Genomic DNA, 16,012 nt, shown 5'->3' with positions numbered 1-16,012 from the left:
ACATCTAAATTTTTCATTTTATGTCAGGCAAGGTACATAAGACACATAAAAATAACTGCAATGTGGTGCTCTTAAAGAGACAGAACACTGGAATTTAGGTCTCCAATTTTTTTAGGCGCAACAGGAAGAATGATGTCTGAAATGTTCGATTCCATAATGGTTTTGGTAGAAACGCTGTAGAAAAATTTTGCCGAGCATTTTTCGATCAGTGCATGTGCCCGTTTTTATATGGTCTGATGCTGGAAACCGTGAGCAGCGACCACGATGACGACTGGTGGTTGACAAGAAGGACGTAACGAAAACAAATATAAATTTCACTCGCCAGGCAGTAATTCGACTTTTTTTTTTTGCATAGAGTAACCTCCTTTTCAGTTTCACACTGAAGGCTGTTACGTCACAATAATGTACGCCTCGTCGACAAAAGTTTTACTGGTTACTATCATCGCTTCATTCACAGAATTCCAAACACTGTGGTGCCATCTAGTGGCAAAACCTGAAAACATACCTTTCACGGCACGAAAGGAGGGGTGGTTTTTATTTAAGGAAACAGTGGAGAGAGCGCGCAAAATATAATGAATTATGACAAGCACTTCTAGAAGAAAAAAGAACAATGTGCACTTGCGAAAATCAGCAATATTTTGCTGATATGAAGTCACGTGGGGTAATACACCGAATAGTGTTTTTCCGCTAGATAGCGCCTCAGTTGTTTATATGTGATTTTCAATGGCAAATGAAAATTGTAAAGCCTCTTTTCTTTAATATTGTAGTGCTCGATCTGTACTATATGAGGCAAGGTCTTTTCATCTCCACCATAATCTCATGACATATTTTGGACAGTGTTCTGTCCCTTTAATATATGCATTTCAAACAATCATGCAAGCCAATGAGCATAGACATACCTGAAAAGACAATAAGGCTAAACAACAGACACCATCAGTAGCCTTACTTAGGCAAATAATACTGCATGTGAATGCAACATTTCTTGAACAAAGAAAAAAAAAAAAGTATAGTTTGGGGGTAATACATACCACTTGATGCTTTGCATCCACATTCCATAGATGCAGACTTTGATCCTTTGACCATGTCACGAGCTGGTAGTCACGAGACTCTGGAAAAAATGCTGGTATTGCAACATGAAACTGTTCATTCTGCTCTGCTATAAATTGAAAAAAAAAAAAGACATTAAGTCTAGAGCCTGAGAGTTGTTAAAACCACTACTCAATGCCAGCAGTTCAGGCAGAACGAAATTTATTGGACAGTTAAGCTCCATCTTTAAGGGTGATGCTATAGCATTAATGGCTCGCGTCACCATCATTACCATTACTGATGTAACCATATAACCCTGCCTTGCACTAGCAGTGGCCACCTTATCCTAGCAAATTTCCTAACCTCATCTTTCCATCTGGTTTTCTGCCACCTTCTGCAACAGTTACCTTCCCTTGAAATCCACTTCATACCCTAGAGCCATCAATTTTCTAATCTGCATTATATGCCATTCCCATGTCCATTTCTTGTTCTTGCGCGCCGTGGTGGTGCAGTGGTTAGGGCGCTCACCACTGTGCCTAAAGATGTAGGATCGAATCCTGGCCTTGGTGGTCACGTGTCAGTGCATGTAAAAGAACCCCAGGTGGTCGAAATTTCCGGAGCCCTTCACTACGGCGGCCCTCATAGCCTGAGTCGCTTTGGGACGCTAAATCCTAAACCAAACCAATTACTTGTTCTTGATTTCAGCCAAGATATCAGTAACTTTCAGTTGCTAACTCACTCTGTTCTCTTCCTATCCTTTTCTTTTTATTGTTACCCCTTCTTGCCATCAATCTTGAGCTAAATATTCAAATATACAATCCAAACATCAGCAAAATGTGATAAACAGTGGGGTATCAAAAGCCAGTTCATTTAAATTTATCAGAGAAAGAAGCATTCCAAGCAACCATCTTTGTAGAGTACATAAATGGACATGCACTAGCAGTTCAAGACCATGATGTAGCCAATGCAATAAGTAGTCATTGAGAAATTGTAGAAGGATTTGTTTTGTTGTCCTTATTTGGTTTGGTTTAGAGGCCTTAACCTCCCAAAGCAACTTAAAATATGAAAGATGCTGTAGTGGAGGGTGCCAAAAATTTCAATCACCTGGTGTTCTTTAGCGTGCACTGACTTTGCACAATACATAGGTACCTTGCTTTTCACCTCCATCAAAAGAAGCTGTCTCAGCCAGGACTGAACCCCTGTCCTTGGGATCAGCTGTTGAGTACTCTAATCAATAAGCCACCATGGTGGGGCGTTAAGACACACTGAGGTTTTATACTTAATTTCATATATGATACCTCGTCAAAAGATGGCATGTCAATGTCTAATGCTGCCATGAATTTATTACGTGAATTATCTATTTGTGCCACTATGAAGAGGCTGTACCAGAGTCTATTTTGACTGTGAAAAAGATATTAAGGTGGCACTTTGGGCTTGTTGGTAACACATGCCAACAAAAACAGCGCAGGGACAGAACAGCACTAGTGTGTGCCCTTGCTTTTCCCTGTTCTGTCCCTGCGCTACTTTTGTTGACATGTGGAAAAGGATGTGGCCTTTTTGTAAGGATACAATGCCTATAAAAACAGTCCAGATTTTTTTTTGATTGTTCAAAAAGGTCCTGTAACTCAAAGCTTTCATAAGATGCAACAGGCACTTAACACGTCCAGCGTGTCATGGGTCACTGGTGAAAAGTGTCGCATAGGCGATTCGTACTGTCACAAATGTGCACGGTCCATTTGTGCAGTGCAAAAGAAAAACCGAGGTGGAGGAAGAACTTCCACTGTATCAGGCTCCATCAAGCATGACAAATCTCTTCAGCTGGAGAATTGCTGTGACCCAGTGGCGACCCATCACACACCACGAGAAAGACAAGGTACAGCCAGCGCTGCGTAAGTCACTATAGTGCTTCACACGTCATGCCCAAATGCGGCAGCAAAAATATTAGGCCGTGCAAATACCTGATTTTGAAATGCATAATTAGCTGTATAGAAAATTTTCAATGCAGCTGACTGCCAGTACTGCAATTCTAAATGCAAGGATCAAGATTATTCATTGTATGGCTGAAGTAAAAACAGTACCAATAATTCAGAGAGGAGAGGAGATAGATGATTCAGCTTTCACGGAACCCCACAATGCTGCCCAGACAAGCCCATCCTCAAAAAAGCTGATGAACCTACAAGAAAAGGCCAGAAAGGGTGCACGAGCCAGCAACACCTCCCAAAAAAGGCTTGGTTTGGTTTATGGAGTTTAACGTCCCAAAGCAACTCAGGCTATGAGAGACGCCATAGGGGAGGGCTCCACAAATTTCGACCACCTGGAGTTTTTTAGTGTGCACTGACATCGCCTTCATCAAAAAGCGGCTTCCGCGGCCGAGATCTCCCAAAAAAGGTCAAAGCCATGGTATCAAAAGTCTGAGACTAGGCGTGAAAAGCATTTATACGACAATAAAGGTGGAATACCTTGCATGCTCAGGAAGCATTGTTTCAGTGAACCTTGCAATTTCAGCAGTGTGAGTTGCTTATACTGAATTGAGTTAGGAGGATTTTTGCATTAAGACTTGCAAATTAAACACTGGATATGAAACATCATTCGGCTTTATAGCCACGCATTCACAGCCCCTTCAACTCTACTAGCTAGTAACAATTTTGAAGTCTTCCTCAAACTCGGTAAGATAGGTGAGAAAAGTAAACCACAGGTGAGCCACACTCAGATGCAGCCATGGAATAACTCAGAAAGCTGGCCCACACACGGCTTGCATGCAAGGTCACTGTTCCTCATGGGTAGCTCATTAATAGCTCACACTGCGCCATAGAAAACTTAAGGGTGGCCCACCAGTGGGACGTGACATACTGGAATTGGGGCTTGAAAAATTACTGCCACAGTGAATGTGCAAAGTACTGTACAGCACACGTAAAAGAAAACAGCTGTTCAGTATACATGGATCAGCCTATTTTGTACAGCCTGCCTTTATGAACATACAAGTCAAGAAGACAGCAGAGTAAAACATCAAATAGTATGTCAGAAAACTGCAATAAGGAAGGACGTGACATTGAAATCACTAAAAATGGCATGACAAAATGAATTTTTTTTTTTTAATCATTGTATCTACTTGTAGCATCATTTTCTATTCTGCCCCAATGTTTCGTTCGTGAAATCCATCGTGAAGCACTTTAAGAAGATTGTTTCGTGAACCTCAGTGGCTCTGCACATCGAGGAAGCACGTGACTACTTTGAGTCTTTCTTCATTTCAGATTTCCGACTGCTAGGTGCTCACCTTGTGGAGCAGATTTTTTGCTTTAGTTCATAGTTTAGTTGATTTTGTGGGAAATTATCTTCTCAGTCTAGACGTGTAAACCGACACTGCACTGCAGAAATTCAGAACCAAAAATTTGTGCTTTGCAAAAAACAAATATACTAAAAATGCCATTATTTGCTTGCAGCATGCCTGTAAGAATGCAATGAATGTTGAACCAGCCTTCTGCTACATTTTGTTAACCACATCTTCCACAACATTCAAGGAAAAAAGTACTGTTTTCGAGATATATAACAGTGAAAGTTTGTGACAGAAATCATAAAATTATTTCTAATATGTGTAAAAACTTTTGAGTAAATGCACCATGAAATAAAAAAATTTTCGCTGAAAGCCACATCTCTCCTTCAGAACAAGTGGCAGCAGGAGCATCTACTAGCACTACACTTCTGTGCAACACTGTTTTAAAATTGTTAAGATAATCACCAACCTTGTCGTGGCCGCCTCCAGCCAAATTCAAGCACCACGTCGGAGTGTGCAAGAAATGTTCGGATTGGCATGCTTGTACGAAGGCTGCTCCAAATCACCAAGTTCTTGTCTCCTTTCCGAAGCTTGGGAACCAAGGCTGTCACAAGACCATCTCCAAAAGGCTGCAATGAAATGTGCTCATGTTGTTGTAGATTGCACTGTGCAGCTCAGAGTATTCACAGAGCATGCAAAACAAAAGAGCAAATATTGAACATAAAACAACCCTTACCAAGTACCTTGCTCTCCAGACTGGTGCACCAGCTTGAAGCATGAATTCAACCCTCTTGGGGTTGGTCACGTCCCAAAACTATAACAAGGTGGAGAGCAATCAATCAGTAAAGAGGGTTTAAATTCATAACCAGCTTTCGGTACTACCTGGCAGCACAGGATATATGGCCTCACTCTTTAAACAGGTACTCTCTCATTTTAGCACTATCTTTCCTTTCTCTTTTCATTCTATGAACGGTCCTAAAGCAATGTGGGCAGACTATGGAGGGACGCCATACTGGAAGGCTCCAGATTAATTTCAACCATTTGGGATTCTTGAAGAGCACTGATAGTGCACAATACCTGGGTGCCTTGCATTGAAAAGCTAATTAAAAAGACACAGAACAGAGCACTGCAAAAACTGCCAGAAACAACAATTTACAGTCATAGTAACTGCTACCCAGTAAACAATGAAAATGCACCATCGTTCTTGAAACGGTACTACGTTTAGACAACCAAACAAAATGATATGTGCTGTTAGCAGATACAGTCAAACCTTGTTATAACGAACACGGATACAGCAAATTATCGAATATAACGAAGTAAAAGCAAAGTTTGGTTGGCTATGCTTTATTTCTATGAGAGTTCTATCTGTATAACGAAACGAAAAATTGAAAATTTGACATGTATGGTTAAACGAAGCAGATTTCGTATTCACATGACTCAAACTTAGCAAAGAAGGCAAAAAAATTTTTAAGACAATAAATTTAGATTTTATCAATCGCCCTCACCTAAAATGTGTTTGAATCACCTGCGCTTTCGCACGCCATGCCATCTAGGGGCCCCGAATGAATCTAGCATCAATGGCTACCTGGCATGTAACCGGCACATGATCGAACCACTGCCCGTGCGTCCCTGCCACCACATTTGCCGACCCGCGCTTATACACCGTGTGCAATCTTTGCTCACTTTCCTCGAGGTCATGGCGGCGCCGAAACGCAAAGCAGTTTCTCTCGAAACAAAAATAAAGATATTCAGGCGGTCGACAGCGGGCGCAAGAAGAGAGATTTCTGTAGACTTCGGCGTTGCGCCTAGCACTCTGTCAACCATCCTGAGCGCAAGGCTCAGGATAGTTGACAGAGTGCGTTCTTCAGGCACTCTGCAGGCGCCATGAAGAACGACAGGAAGCATGTAAGGCATTGTCACCACCAGGATGTTGAAGACGCCTTGTTCGCGTGGTTGAAGGACATTATAGTGCGCAACCTGCCTGTGTCTGGTGCCGTGCTTCAAATGAAGGCAAGAAGACTTGCTTGCATCTTAGACCACGATGACTTCTATGTAAGCAGTGGCTGGCTGCAGCAGTTTAAAGCCCACCACCAGATTGTTTGCCCCGCCTTGTCTGGCAAAGAAGCAGCTGTTGACATAGAGAACTGCGAGAAGTGGGCAGAAAGCTTCCGCATGCAACTGGAAGGCTATGAGGAGCGCCATGTCTGCAAAACGTGAGACTGCGCTGTTTTTTTAAGCTGCTCCCAGAAAAGTCACTCATAGCGAAGAACGAACTGTGTCGAAAAGGCAAGAAAAGCAAAGAGCGTGTCACCATCGTTTGTGTCAACATGAATGGGTCAGACAAAAGGCAGCTAACTGTTATTGGCAAATCTGCTCGCCCCAGGTGCCTATGCAACGCCAAGAATGTCCAAGCGGACTATCACTCGAATAAGAAGGCGTGGATAACGTCATCACTCTTTGAAGCATGGCTGAAGGCCTTCGACAAAGACATGGCAGAACAGCGCAAGAAAGTGCTCCTTATATTGGACAACTGCTCTGCCCATAAGGTGTCTGTACCACTTGAAGCAGTCTGCCTAGTTTTCTTGCTGCCAAACTCGACCACTGTGCTGCAGCCATTAGACAAGGGCATCATTCGCTCACTGAAATGCTGCTACCGAAAGCGATTGGTTACGCAGCTCGCATTTGACATGGACATATCAACGTCCAAAAACTTGAAAACGCTGGACATGCTGCATGGTGCATGGAATGAAGTGGTACAGTCGACGATAAGAAACTGCTTTGTCGATGTTGAGCTAGCCCCATCCACCAGCGAGACCGAGCCCGGCGACGCCAACGATTCTGAACATGAAATGGACAATTTCGATGAGACGACATGGCGTCAACTGGCGGTTCCAAACGTTACGTTTGAGGACTTCATCGCTATGATGACAACTTGGCTGTGGCGCCCGAATCGACCGACCAAGAAATTGTCGATCAGCTGCTTCCTATAGATGATTCTACGAGCAGTGATGAAAGTAAAGAAGGCGAAGAGCAAGCTCTCAGCAGCACCGAGGCCACCGACATGACCAGGAAATTGAGGAGGTACCTTGTGAAGCTACCTGCGGCCACATCAGCTGACATTGAGAAAGTGCTGCACAGTATTGATTTCGTTGAGAAATTTATTCTATCAAATAGTGTAAGTGCGGCCAAATGAAGATTACATCGTTTTTTTAAATAAATCAATTCCTGTGCGTGGCCAAAATCCCGATTTGTGATCATTTTTGCTTTGCAGTGCAAAATGAAAGGTGAGGTTTTGCATGCTTATACCACTCTTTAAAATAAAAAATCGTGCATTTTTTTCAACTCTGTGCTTTCCATTTTAGGGTAGCCTTTACTTGGGTTTATAAACAGACTTGTTTTGCAGGAATTTGTGTACATACTTATACAACAAATATCGGATATAACGAACGAATTTCTGCGCAAAATGAGACTTTGTTATAACGAGGTTTGGCTGTCTTCGCATCGAAAAATTGAGCATGTAGGTTGTCTACAGCCTTTGCCGAACAAATAAACCATTTGAAACAGTTAGCACCAAGGAAATTCAACACTAAAACATTTGTCACTGTGAGAGATATCTCTCCATTTCTCTCCATATCTCTCCAGCGACATATCTGGCCATTTTGAAAGTGGAATATAAAAGTCCAACTTAGTAACAAAATAAACAAACCTCATTCTGTTATATAATTCTTCTAACAATATTTGAGTTGCTCTGCTAATATTACTTCTGAATGACTGCAAGGGTCATATTCATCATGCAAACCTGTAATTATCAAGGGAGTAATTACGTAATTACTACCAGCATACATCTAAGTCCAATTTGGCTACAAAAGATGAATATGCAGTTTATTGAAAAATCTTCGGCCTTCACAGTGCCAAAAAAAGAAAATACTCGTGATGGCCAGGTCATCCTTAGCAAACATGACATCCCATGTTCTGAGGCATTCACTCTGTCAACTCAGCTGACCAGGTTATGTAACAGCTAGCAGGGCAAGGCCAAATAAACTAATAACTTGGCATGCAAATTGTAGCAGAAAAATTTGCCCTAGTCTGGATAATGTTTTTTTTTTAATTGTGAGGGTTTTGAGAAAAATGTGCAGCTTACATTAGCAGCCATTAGGCTGTGCCCAAACTACCACAGAAAATTCGAACTCCCCCGTTCAGTCCCTGGGAAGGAAGAAATTTTTGTCTAACTGCAAAAATTTTGAGGAAGTTAGTAGTTTTCCTTTCTGGCCATATGACTATATACACACATAAGGTTTTGTACACATGGTTACACTCAAGCAGACCCTAATGAGTAATCATTCCTTGACTGCAATCCACTTCACCCTCAGAATTCTACCTAAATGCTCTAGACAAGCCCTGAAATATATTTAATAGCTGACGAAAATGAACACACCAGAAGGCATCATAACGACTCATAAATCCAACCTTAACTGTCCCGTCTTGACTCGAGGTCGCTAGCTGGTTCTCACTGACAGGGCTCCAATCCAGTCCATAAATTTTACAGGAGTGAGCAGCAATGTATTGGACTGGGCTACCACTTTTCTGAAAAACAAAACAGGCATCATAAATTAATATAGACTGAGACTTGAAAGACAGTAATTAAGCCCTTTAACTAAACTGACGGCACAAGAGGCCATGCCCGTGTAGCTGAGAAAGGTTAAAAAAGAAACAAGCAAACAGAATGGAAATATTCAAGCAGCTAAACATACCCGTGTGTCCCATATTCTCACATCACCATCATGAGACGTGGCCAACACATGCTGCGTAATTTTGTTCCACTTCACTTGGCTGGCGCCAGCTAAAGGTAAGTAAATATCATGCATATAACCACAATTGTTTAGCTTATCAAATACAGCAGAAGAAAAAAATGAACATAATTTAAATTACTGCAATTAGGAACGAACTGATAACTCACTGACAGCCGAGAGTGACAAATAAGGCTTCCGTAGGTCCCTGTAAACACATTAAGGGGTTCATAAACCTGTAGACAATCAAGGAAAAAAGAAAAATGAAATCGAAATTCTGCCCAACCTGCTATCCCAGATATGGACATAAGTGTCATACGATGAGGATGCCAAAAGGCTCTCGTCGAATGGTGACCAGTTGATATCACTGCAAAAAGTAAACAGTGATTATGAATTGAAAGGAGCTTTGACATGGTGACTGGGCATACAGTTTTTTTTTTGTCTGCAGACTGTGGAATTGGGCAATACTTAACAGCCCACGAAACTACTGAAATCATGTACTCGAAATTTCATTACACACCAGAAACGTATGTTTTATGCGGAAGGTATCAGGTCGCAATAAAAATTTTCAACATGAAAGGCTGCAGAAAGGCATTTTCTGTGATTGGTTGGGTGTGCAGTTTACGCAAAACTTATTCATACCGTGCACATGAGCCCGGTCCTCTACACTTCCTATGAGACCAAACTTCACTTAAGAGCTAAGCAAAACTATGCAAAAAATTATGCAAGAGGCACTGCCTTTCCTTCTACTTTGAGCTCTCTCAGTGAGACCTTGCACCTTGTGTTACCTTTGTGGATGACCTTGGCTCATTGTTGCCTACTCGTGAGATACTCTTTAAATAAAAAAATACACTATTACAAAGAGCTACTCTGGCTCCTCGTTACACAGTCTTTACCTTTTTAAGTAGCTGTGCGACTGCAGAGAGCGTGAGCACAACAGAGAAAATCAGTTGAAAGGCCCCATGAATCAAACAGAAAATGGGGAAGAAAATGCTCCCTTGTACGCCTGATCTGCCTACTGCACTGGTGCACCCGTGTGCTCAAGCAACATGTTCAGAAAGTTGCTCTGGCAAAGCTCAGTACAACAAGCAGAATTCTACTATGTAAATAACAGGTCCTATACCACAGGACAAGTGAAATCATCAAGGGAATACAATTGAGATATGCACTTTCCACCTGCTTCAATACAAATGACATAATGCTTTACATCAGCCAAATGCTATATTTCTTTTCAAATCAATGCTGGCGCACCTTAAAGAATCTGTTTTGAAGTTCAGTAACTGTGCACCAAAAGTTGAAGGGGTCACAAAAGTATGCAAGGACAAAGTGTGCGTTACATATTTTGCCTGCTCACATAGTTGTTTATGCATGTGTTGCACAAGCATCAGTAACTGAAAATCCAGCAAGAAAGTATTCATTAGAGGCCTCTAACAAATGCTTACCTAATAGCTCTTGTATGGGCTTTTGAGATGGTGTGCTTTGACAGAAGCTCACCATTGCCCCAAGTGAGAAGTTCCACATTTTGATTGCACTGCAAAGTTAGGGTCAGAGTTTCTTTATTCAGAGTGGCAAAAAAAAAAAAAAAAAGTGTTCAAGGCTTTCAGCAACAATAATAAATAAATAATGTCTCAGCTTTCACTGCCTTGTCAGGACCCTAAGACAGAACAGAGTATAGCATAACTTGCCAACAAAAGTAATGACTTCAATAATTCCAATTAACTACTTGCTAACATACTTAACAATGGCACAGAAATGTACCGACCAGGCTACCACTAATGGTTTCTAAGACGATTAGAAGCAGAGAAGCAGATCACACTGTTCGGAGAAGAATTTTTTAAGATAAGTACTATGTACCACTAATTAGCTGGTGCTGTCAGCTTGTTGGCATGTTATCAGGGTCTGCGTGTGTTCATAAAGGCTTGTAAGCACTGGAGTTGGCAAATGTTTTGCATGCATTAAAGCACTGAGCAGAAATTGAAAATCAGGATTCGTTTGCCTACTACAACCATTCACAACTTCATTAAACAATCTTACAATGCTTGCTAAGCATTTAAATTTCATACGCTGGTTTCATTTATTGGCAAACAATAGAAGACTCAGCTCTGGCGATGTTTACTGCACATTGCACTAAGAACACAGGACAAAGAAAGTTTTGGGTTAGTCGTCATAACTGGCACACGCAAACTTTTGACAACATGAAAAAGTGAAAAATTTGACAATCTGCAACACTATAATGAACTAACACTGTGGTATTGCCCAGTCTAGCTTGGCTCAGCAAGCAAATATTAACCAAGATTTAAGGGGTATGGCAGGGTAAATGGGTATTGTTGGTTTCTGCTTTATATTAAAAAACTACTGCATATTTGTGCTTGACATTTTTTCTGTCCATTATTAACACTTTTTCATTAAAGCCATGCAGTTTGTTTATAGTAGTTAATGTCCCTTGTGGTACTCGAGTGCCAAATATTCAGCTAGGCATGTCAGCTATGCTAGGGAATTAAATGCACCTTTTCTCAGCAACAAAAATGTGACACTTTGTATGCTAACTCCACACGTTAACAGCCTGAAACTGAATTCATGATTCTAAAATCTTGTCAAAAGCTTCACTCTGCGCACACTTTTGGGAAGGCCAGTTTAAGGTCCCTCTTCAAAAAAACAGCCCTGTTGTGTTATGAGGATACTTCACTGCACAGTCTTCTGTCAAGCATTGCGGTGAAGCATGCAGTGTGGTGAAACTGTGGTGAATTACAAAATTTTCGGGGTATTCGGTAATTTTCACATATTCGGAAAACTCTAGACACCAGATTTTTTAACATTTGCCAACTCCTAATTTTTAAACTTCCAGCAATGGTTCAATAAGCATCAGGAGAAGAACAACTTATTCTCTTTTGCTTTCTTGGCATCTTTACAAAACCTTTTTTAAGTTTAAGGAGCAGCAAAGTCTGTCTTCTCCAGATGCTCCTTTTCATGGTGGTTGAGGAAAAATGAGCAAAATAAACCTGGTGTGAATGCTCGTTTGTGACTACTATAGTAAGTCGTAGCACCACAAGTAGCATATTTACGATGTCTACATCAAGAAATGTTCCAGGGCAGTAATAGCAGTTCAGTTGTTTCACTGATTCATTGCTGTTCTTACACCCTTTCATGAAAACCCTGGCCTCAAAGGCCAGGCAACCATAAACCTTGAAACACTTGTGTCGTTACTTTTAAGCGATACCTTATACAGCTCGTTCGGTCAAAAAGCCGACAGCGTAGTAGTAGTAGCAGTAGTCGGCACCGTGTGCCAGAAATAATCGGGCGTTGGGTAAAAAAAAGTATCATGGTAATTAGTGGTTTTAGTGACGGTTGACCAATATGTGGTAGGCGATGAGTTAAATAAAGCATTAATTATTTGATGAATTAAGGAAATAAAAAATAGAACAAAGGGCTGAAATGACTCCAAATTCTCAGAATAAAAAGCCAATGCTTGATGATACTAATTAGAATTTAGAATGTAACTGATCCATTAATTGAAAATAAATTGGGAAAGGGGGGTTCCAAGGTGTCAGAATGCTTAGAATGAAAAGCCAATGCTTGATGACGCTAATTAGGAAAATTTATTGTGTGTAAAAAAAAACAATTTGAACTAGAAAAAAAATACAAAAACAGGTTTCAAAGGTGTCAAAATGCTCAAAATGAAAAGCCAATGCTTAATGATATTAGTAAATCTTTGAGTGTGTAATTGATTAATTAACTAATTGAAATAATTGAAGAAATGAAAAATGTCTTCAATGGTGTCAAACTACTCAGAATGTAAAGTCAAAGTTTAGCAACGCTAGGAATCATAGTATAAACAATTTTAAAAATCAACAAAAGAGAAATAACATTGTCCGTGTGTGTGAAATGCTACCGCATCGTACCGTTAACATTACAGCTTAGATGTCCTGCAAATTTTTCTAAAAGCAGTTGGGAAGCTGTTTTCATGCAAATATACCATAGTATTACCCTTACTGAGACTACAGCTGTACCCACACCATGATGATGCACCTATAGGGACAGTCCTCAATTTGGCTTCACACTCATATCTTCCTTCAAAATTGCTTGCCACAAAACTTTATACTCTTCATCCACTTTGTAACAGCTCTTGAGAATATTAGGCACAATAACATGAAGAAATAACTAAAAATCAACAATATGCAGTGAAAATGGTTGGAGCAACAAAGCAACACTTGGCTTCAATGCTTCGTAAAAAAAGGCTTCCAATGAAAATATTTGCAGTCTTTAAAATGCCAGAAACTCAATAAATTTTACACATCTAGGCATTTTATTTATAAACGAATTATGCACGAGAAAAAAAAAAAGAAAAACAGCTCATAAATAAATGCTCACGTGCATCATTATTTAATACCAAGATTCAAGGCATTTGATAACATTTTTAAATGGCTTGGAGTGTTCCTCCGCACTTTTTGGTGCACTGATGTGCTCCTCACATAGGTAATATTTTTAGGTAATCCATTAAAAAAAACTGATATTATGGTCGATTTACCCTACCTTACCCGCTTAAAAGCCTAGCCTGAAGGAAAATTAATCATATTGTCTTTATAAGGCTGTAAGCAATAAACCAATAATAAAGGTGTAATTCTAGCCTCAGCAAACCCCTACTAAAATAAACATTGCAGAATGGAATACGCAATCAATTCAGCTGAATTATGGTGACTCGGACACGAAGGAGACCAAAAGTTTGTTCAAATTCAACACAGTTCAAATCTTAACATATGGGATCCTGATAAGACTAAGTGCGAGTCGAATAGACCAGAAGTTCAAATTAACTAGGTTCCATTATGCATAGATTTGATCAAAGTGGTAATCAGCGAGGGAGTTCGACCTCTGTAACTTTAGCCATAATTGCCATAATCAACAACAAAGACAAGATACAATTCAAGTTCAAGTGGGCCTTTTCTATCTTGAGTGAATCACTAAAAGCATTTGAACAGGAACAGCTACTCACGGCTAGCAGGAATGTGTCTGCAAGGTGTGGATTCCATTCCGCAGTGCTGACTTCAAACTTGCTTTGGCGCACGCTTTTCTTGACAGTAGTGTCAGGGGAGTCCAAATTCACAAGAGCGATATATCGGCGCCTACACAGGCCAAACAAAGGCATTCATGAGTTTGGTTGTAAACAAGTAGTAAACAGCACGAAGTAACAGCAAAATGTCCAAATGGTTTAATGGCTAATTCCCTATAGCTGCTGGTACCAGCAGCTTCTGGTCCCCGCAGGATACCATGGGTACTGGTCCCAGAATTGACATTTTCCAATAGCTGCTCAGAATGAACTGCCCTGGTAGCACAAATATTTCTTCGGCTAAACCATTTGTGCATTGCTGAGATATTTTCTAACCTTTCTAAGAAGTTACAAAGTGAAGAGTTTTTGAATGTTATTGCATTTAAAATATTTAGGAAAATACATATATGCAACCTATGCTAAGATATATGTGTCACCCTGCAGACCACACAGAACTAACTATTGAAAACACAAAGGTTTAAAATTAGCAAGAGTGCCAATGAGAACAAACCACTGCGATACACGCAACTTATATGATGAAGCTTACACTCACGTTCAAACTATTACTATATGTTAATGCTTAGGGTGCCCCAAGGGTGGTGGTGGGGGAAGTTTCAAAGCAAAGTTTTCTCATTAAATTTTGGCACTATTCATGCATTTTACTGTAGGCTAAATCCAAAAGTAGTAGATGAGGAATTCTGTCAGTTGAGAGAGAGAAGAAACATTTATTTAGCCGGATAGTTATATAGGGCCGAGTTACATTGCCCTACTAGATGGCTAGAAGGTCAAGCCTGTTGGCGACCTCATAGGCACGCTTGAGGATCCGGTCTTGTATGCATAGGTCCGAGCTGCGCAGCAGGGTCTCCCGTCATCTGGATGCAGGATTTCTCCTAATTCTGGAGGTGGGGGGTCCTCCTTGCATCCCCAGAGTATATGGCTGATGGTAGCTCTCTCATTGGTTGGAGAAAATATGTGAGAGAACTACCGGGTTTAGAAAGGAGTTTGTTTGGAGTCTCCTCCAAGTAATTACGTGTTCTTTACTAAGCCGCTTGTGCGGAGGCAGAAACTTCCTTCGTTTAAAGCGGAAGTGGTGGGTTAAGTGGTGAAATGATATAAAGTTATCCTTGGCTGTCCCCAGAGCGGAGGTGGTCACCGCCTGGCGGACTAAACCTAGGGCTGTCTGGTGAGCTGCCTCGTTTCCAGGGTTGCCAGAATGTGCCGGTACCCAAATCAATGCAATGTCCCTATTTGGGAAGCGAATCCTATCAAGAATATTTAGAGTAGATTGTGCAATTCTACCTCGGGCGAAATTGTGTATGGCAGTCTTGGAGTTGCTGATGACAATATCTGCCTCTGAATTTGTAATGGCTAAAGCGATGGCTGCCTCCTCAGTCATTGCGGATGTGCGTACACGGATGGAGGCCGAGAGGGCTGTGGCGTGTGTTCTTGTAACCCCTGCCACTGCAAATGCTCTTTTTGGAACTGCATACTCAGCCACATCAACATAGATAACGCCCGGTTAGTGCTTATAAAGAGCCAGGGCCCTAGCCATCCTCCTACCCTCGTGGTGTATAGGATGCATGTTTTTGGGAAGAGGCTTAATGGTGAGTCGCTTCCTGATTGGTGTGGTTAGATCTCTCGGTTCACCTATTTCTGGCTCTGAATTTGCGTCCAGTGCGCCGAGGATGCTTCTGTTTTAGTGTTTGTCAGCCACGCCATCTGTGTGGTGATGTGGGCCGCGCAAAGTTCCTCGAGTGTGTTGTGAATGCCAAGTTGAAGAAATTTTTCTGTAGATGGTGTAGTGAGGAAGCCCTAGTGCTGCTTTGAATGCTTGTCTGATGAGGCACTCCAGCTTGGCATAGAGCTGTAGGTAGGGCACTGAGTAGG

At 41.1% G+C, this 16,012-nt stretch overlaps 1 protein-coding gene across 2 annotated transcripts in view; it reads right to left on the bottom strand.

Moving 5' to 3' along the window:
- Wdr59 (WD repeat domain 59) overlaps window positions 1-16,012 on the bottom strand; it is a 74,483-nt gene that overhangs the window by 56,310 nt on the left and 2,161 nt on the right. For both annotated transcript variants that reach the window (XM_084589998.1, XM_084589999.1), the window contains exons 3-11: window positions 14,072-14,201; window positions 10,527-10,615; window positions 9,371-9,451; window positions 9,255-9,292; window positions 9,049-9,137; window positions 8,765-8,881; window positions 5,034-5,111; window positions 4,767-4,926; window positions 1,029-1,108 (exon numbers count right to left, since the gene is read on the bottom strand). In XM_084589998.1, the coding sequence (XP_084446124.1) occupies window positions 1,029-1,108; window positions 4,767-4,926; window positions 5,034-5,111; window positions 8,765-8,881; window positions 9,049-9,137; window positions 9,255-9,292; window positions 9,371-9,451; window positions 10,527-10,615; window positions 14,072-14,201 (862 nt within the window). The remainder of the gene's footprint in view (window positions 1-1,028; window positions 1,109-4,766; window positions 4,927-5,033; window positions 5,112-8,764; window positions 8,882-9,048; window positions 9,138-9,254; window positions 9,293-9,370; window positions 9,452-10,526; window positions 10,616-14,071; window positions 14,202-16,012) is intronic.

Source organism: Amblyomma maculatum, chromosome 1 (assembly GCF_055883805.1).
Source record: "Amblyomma maculatum isolate TAMU_Amacu chromosome 1, ASM5588380v1, whole genome shotgun sequence".
Lineage (NCBI taxonomy): Eukaryota > Metazoa > Arthropoda > Arachnida > Ixodida > Ixodidae > Amblyomma > Amblyomma maculatum.
This window is presented reverse-complemented; position numbering and strand designations above follow the sequence as displayed.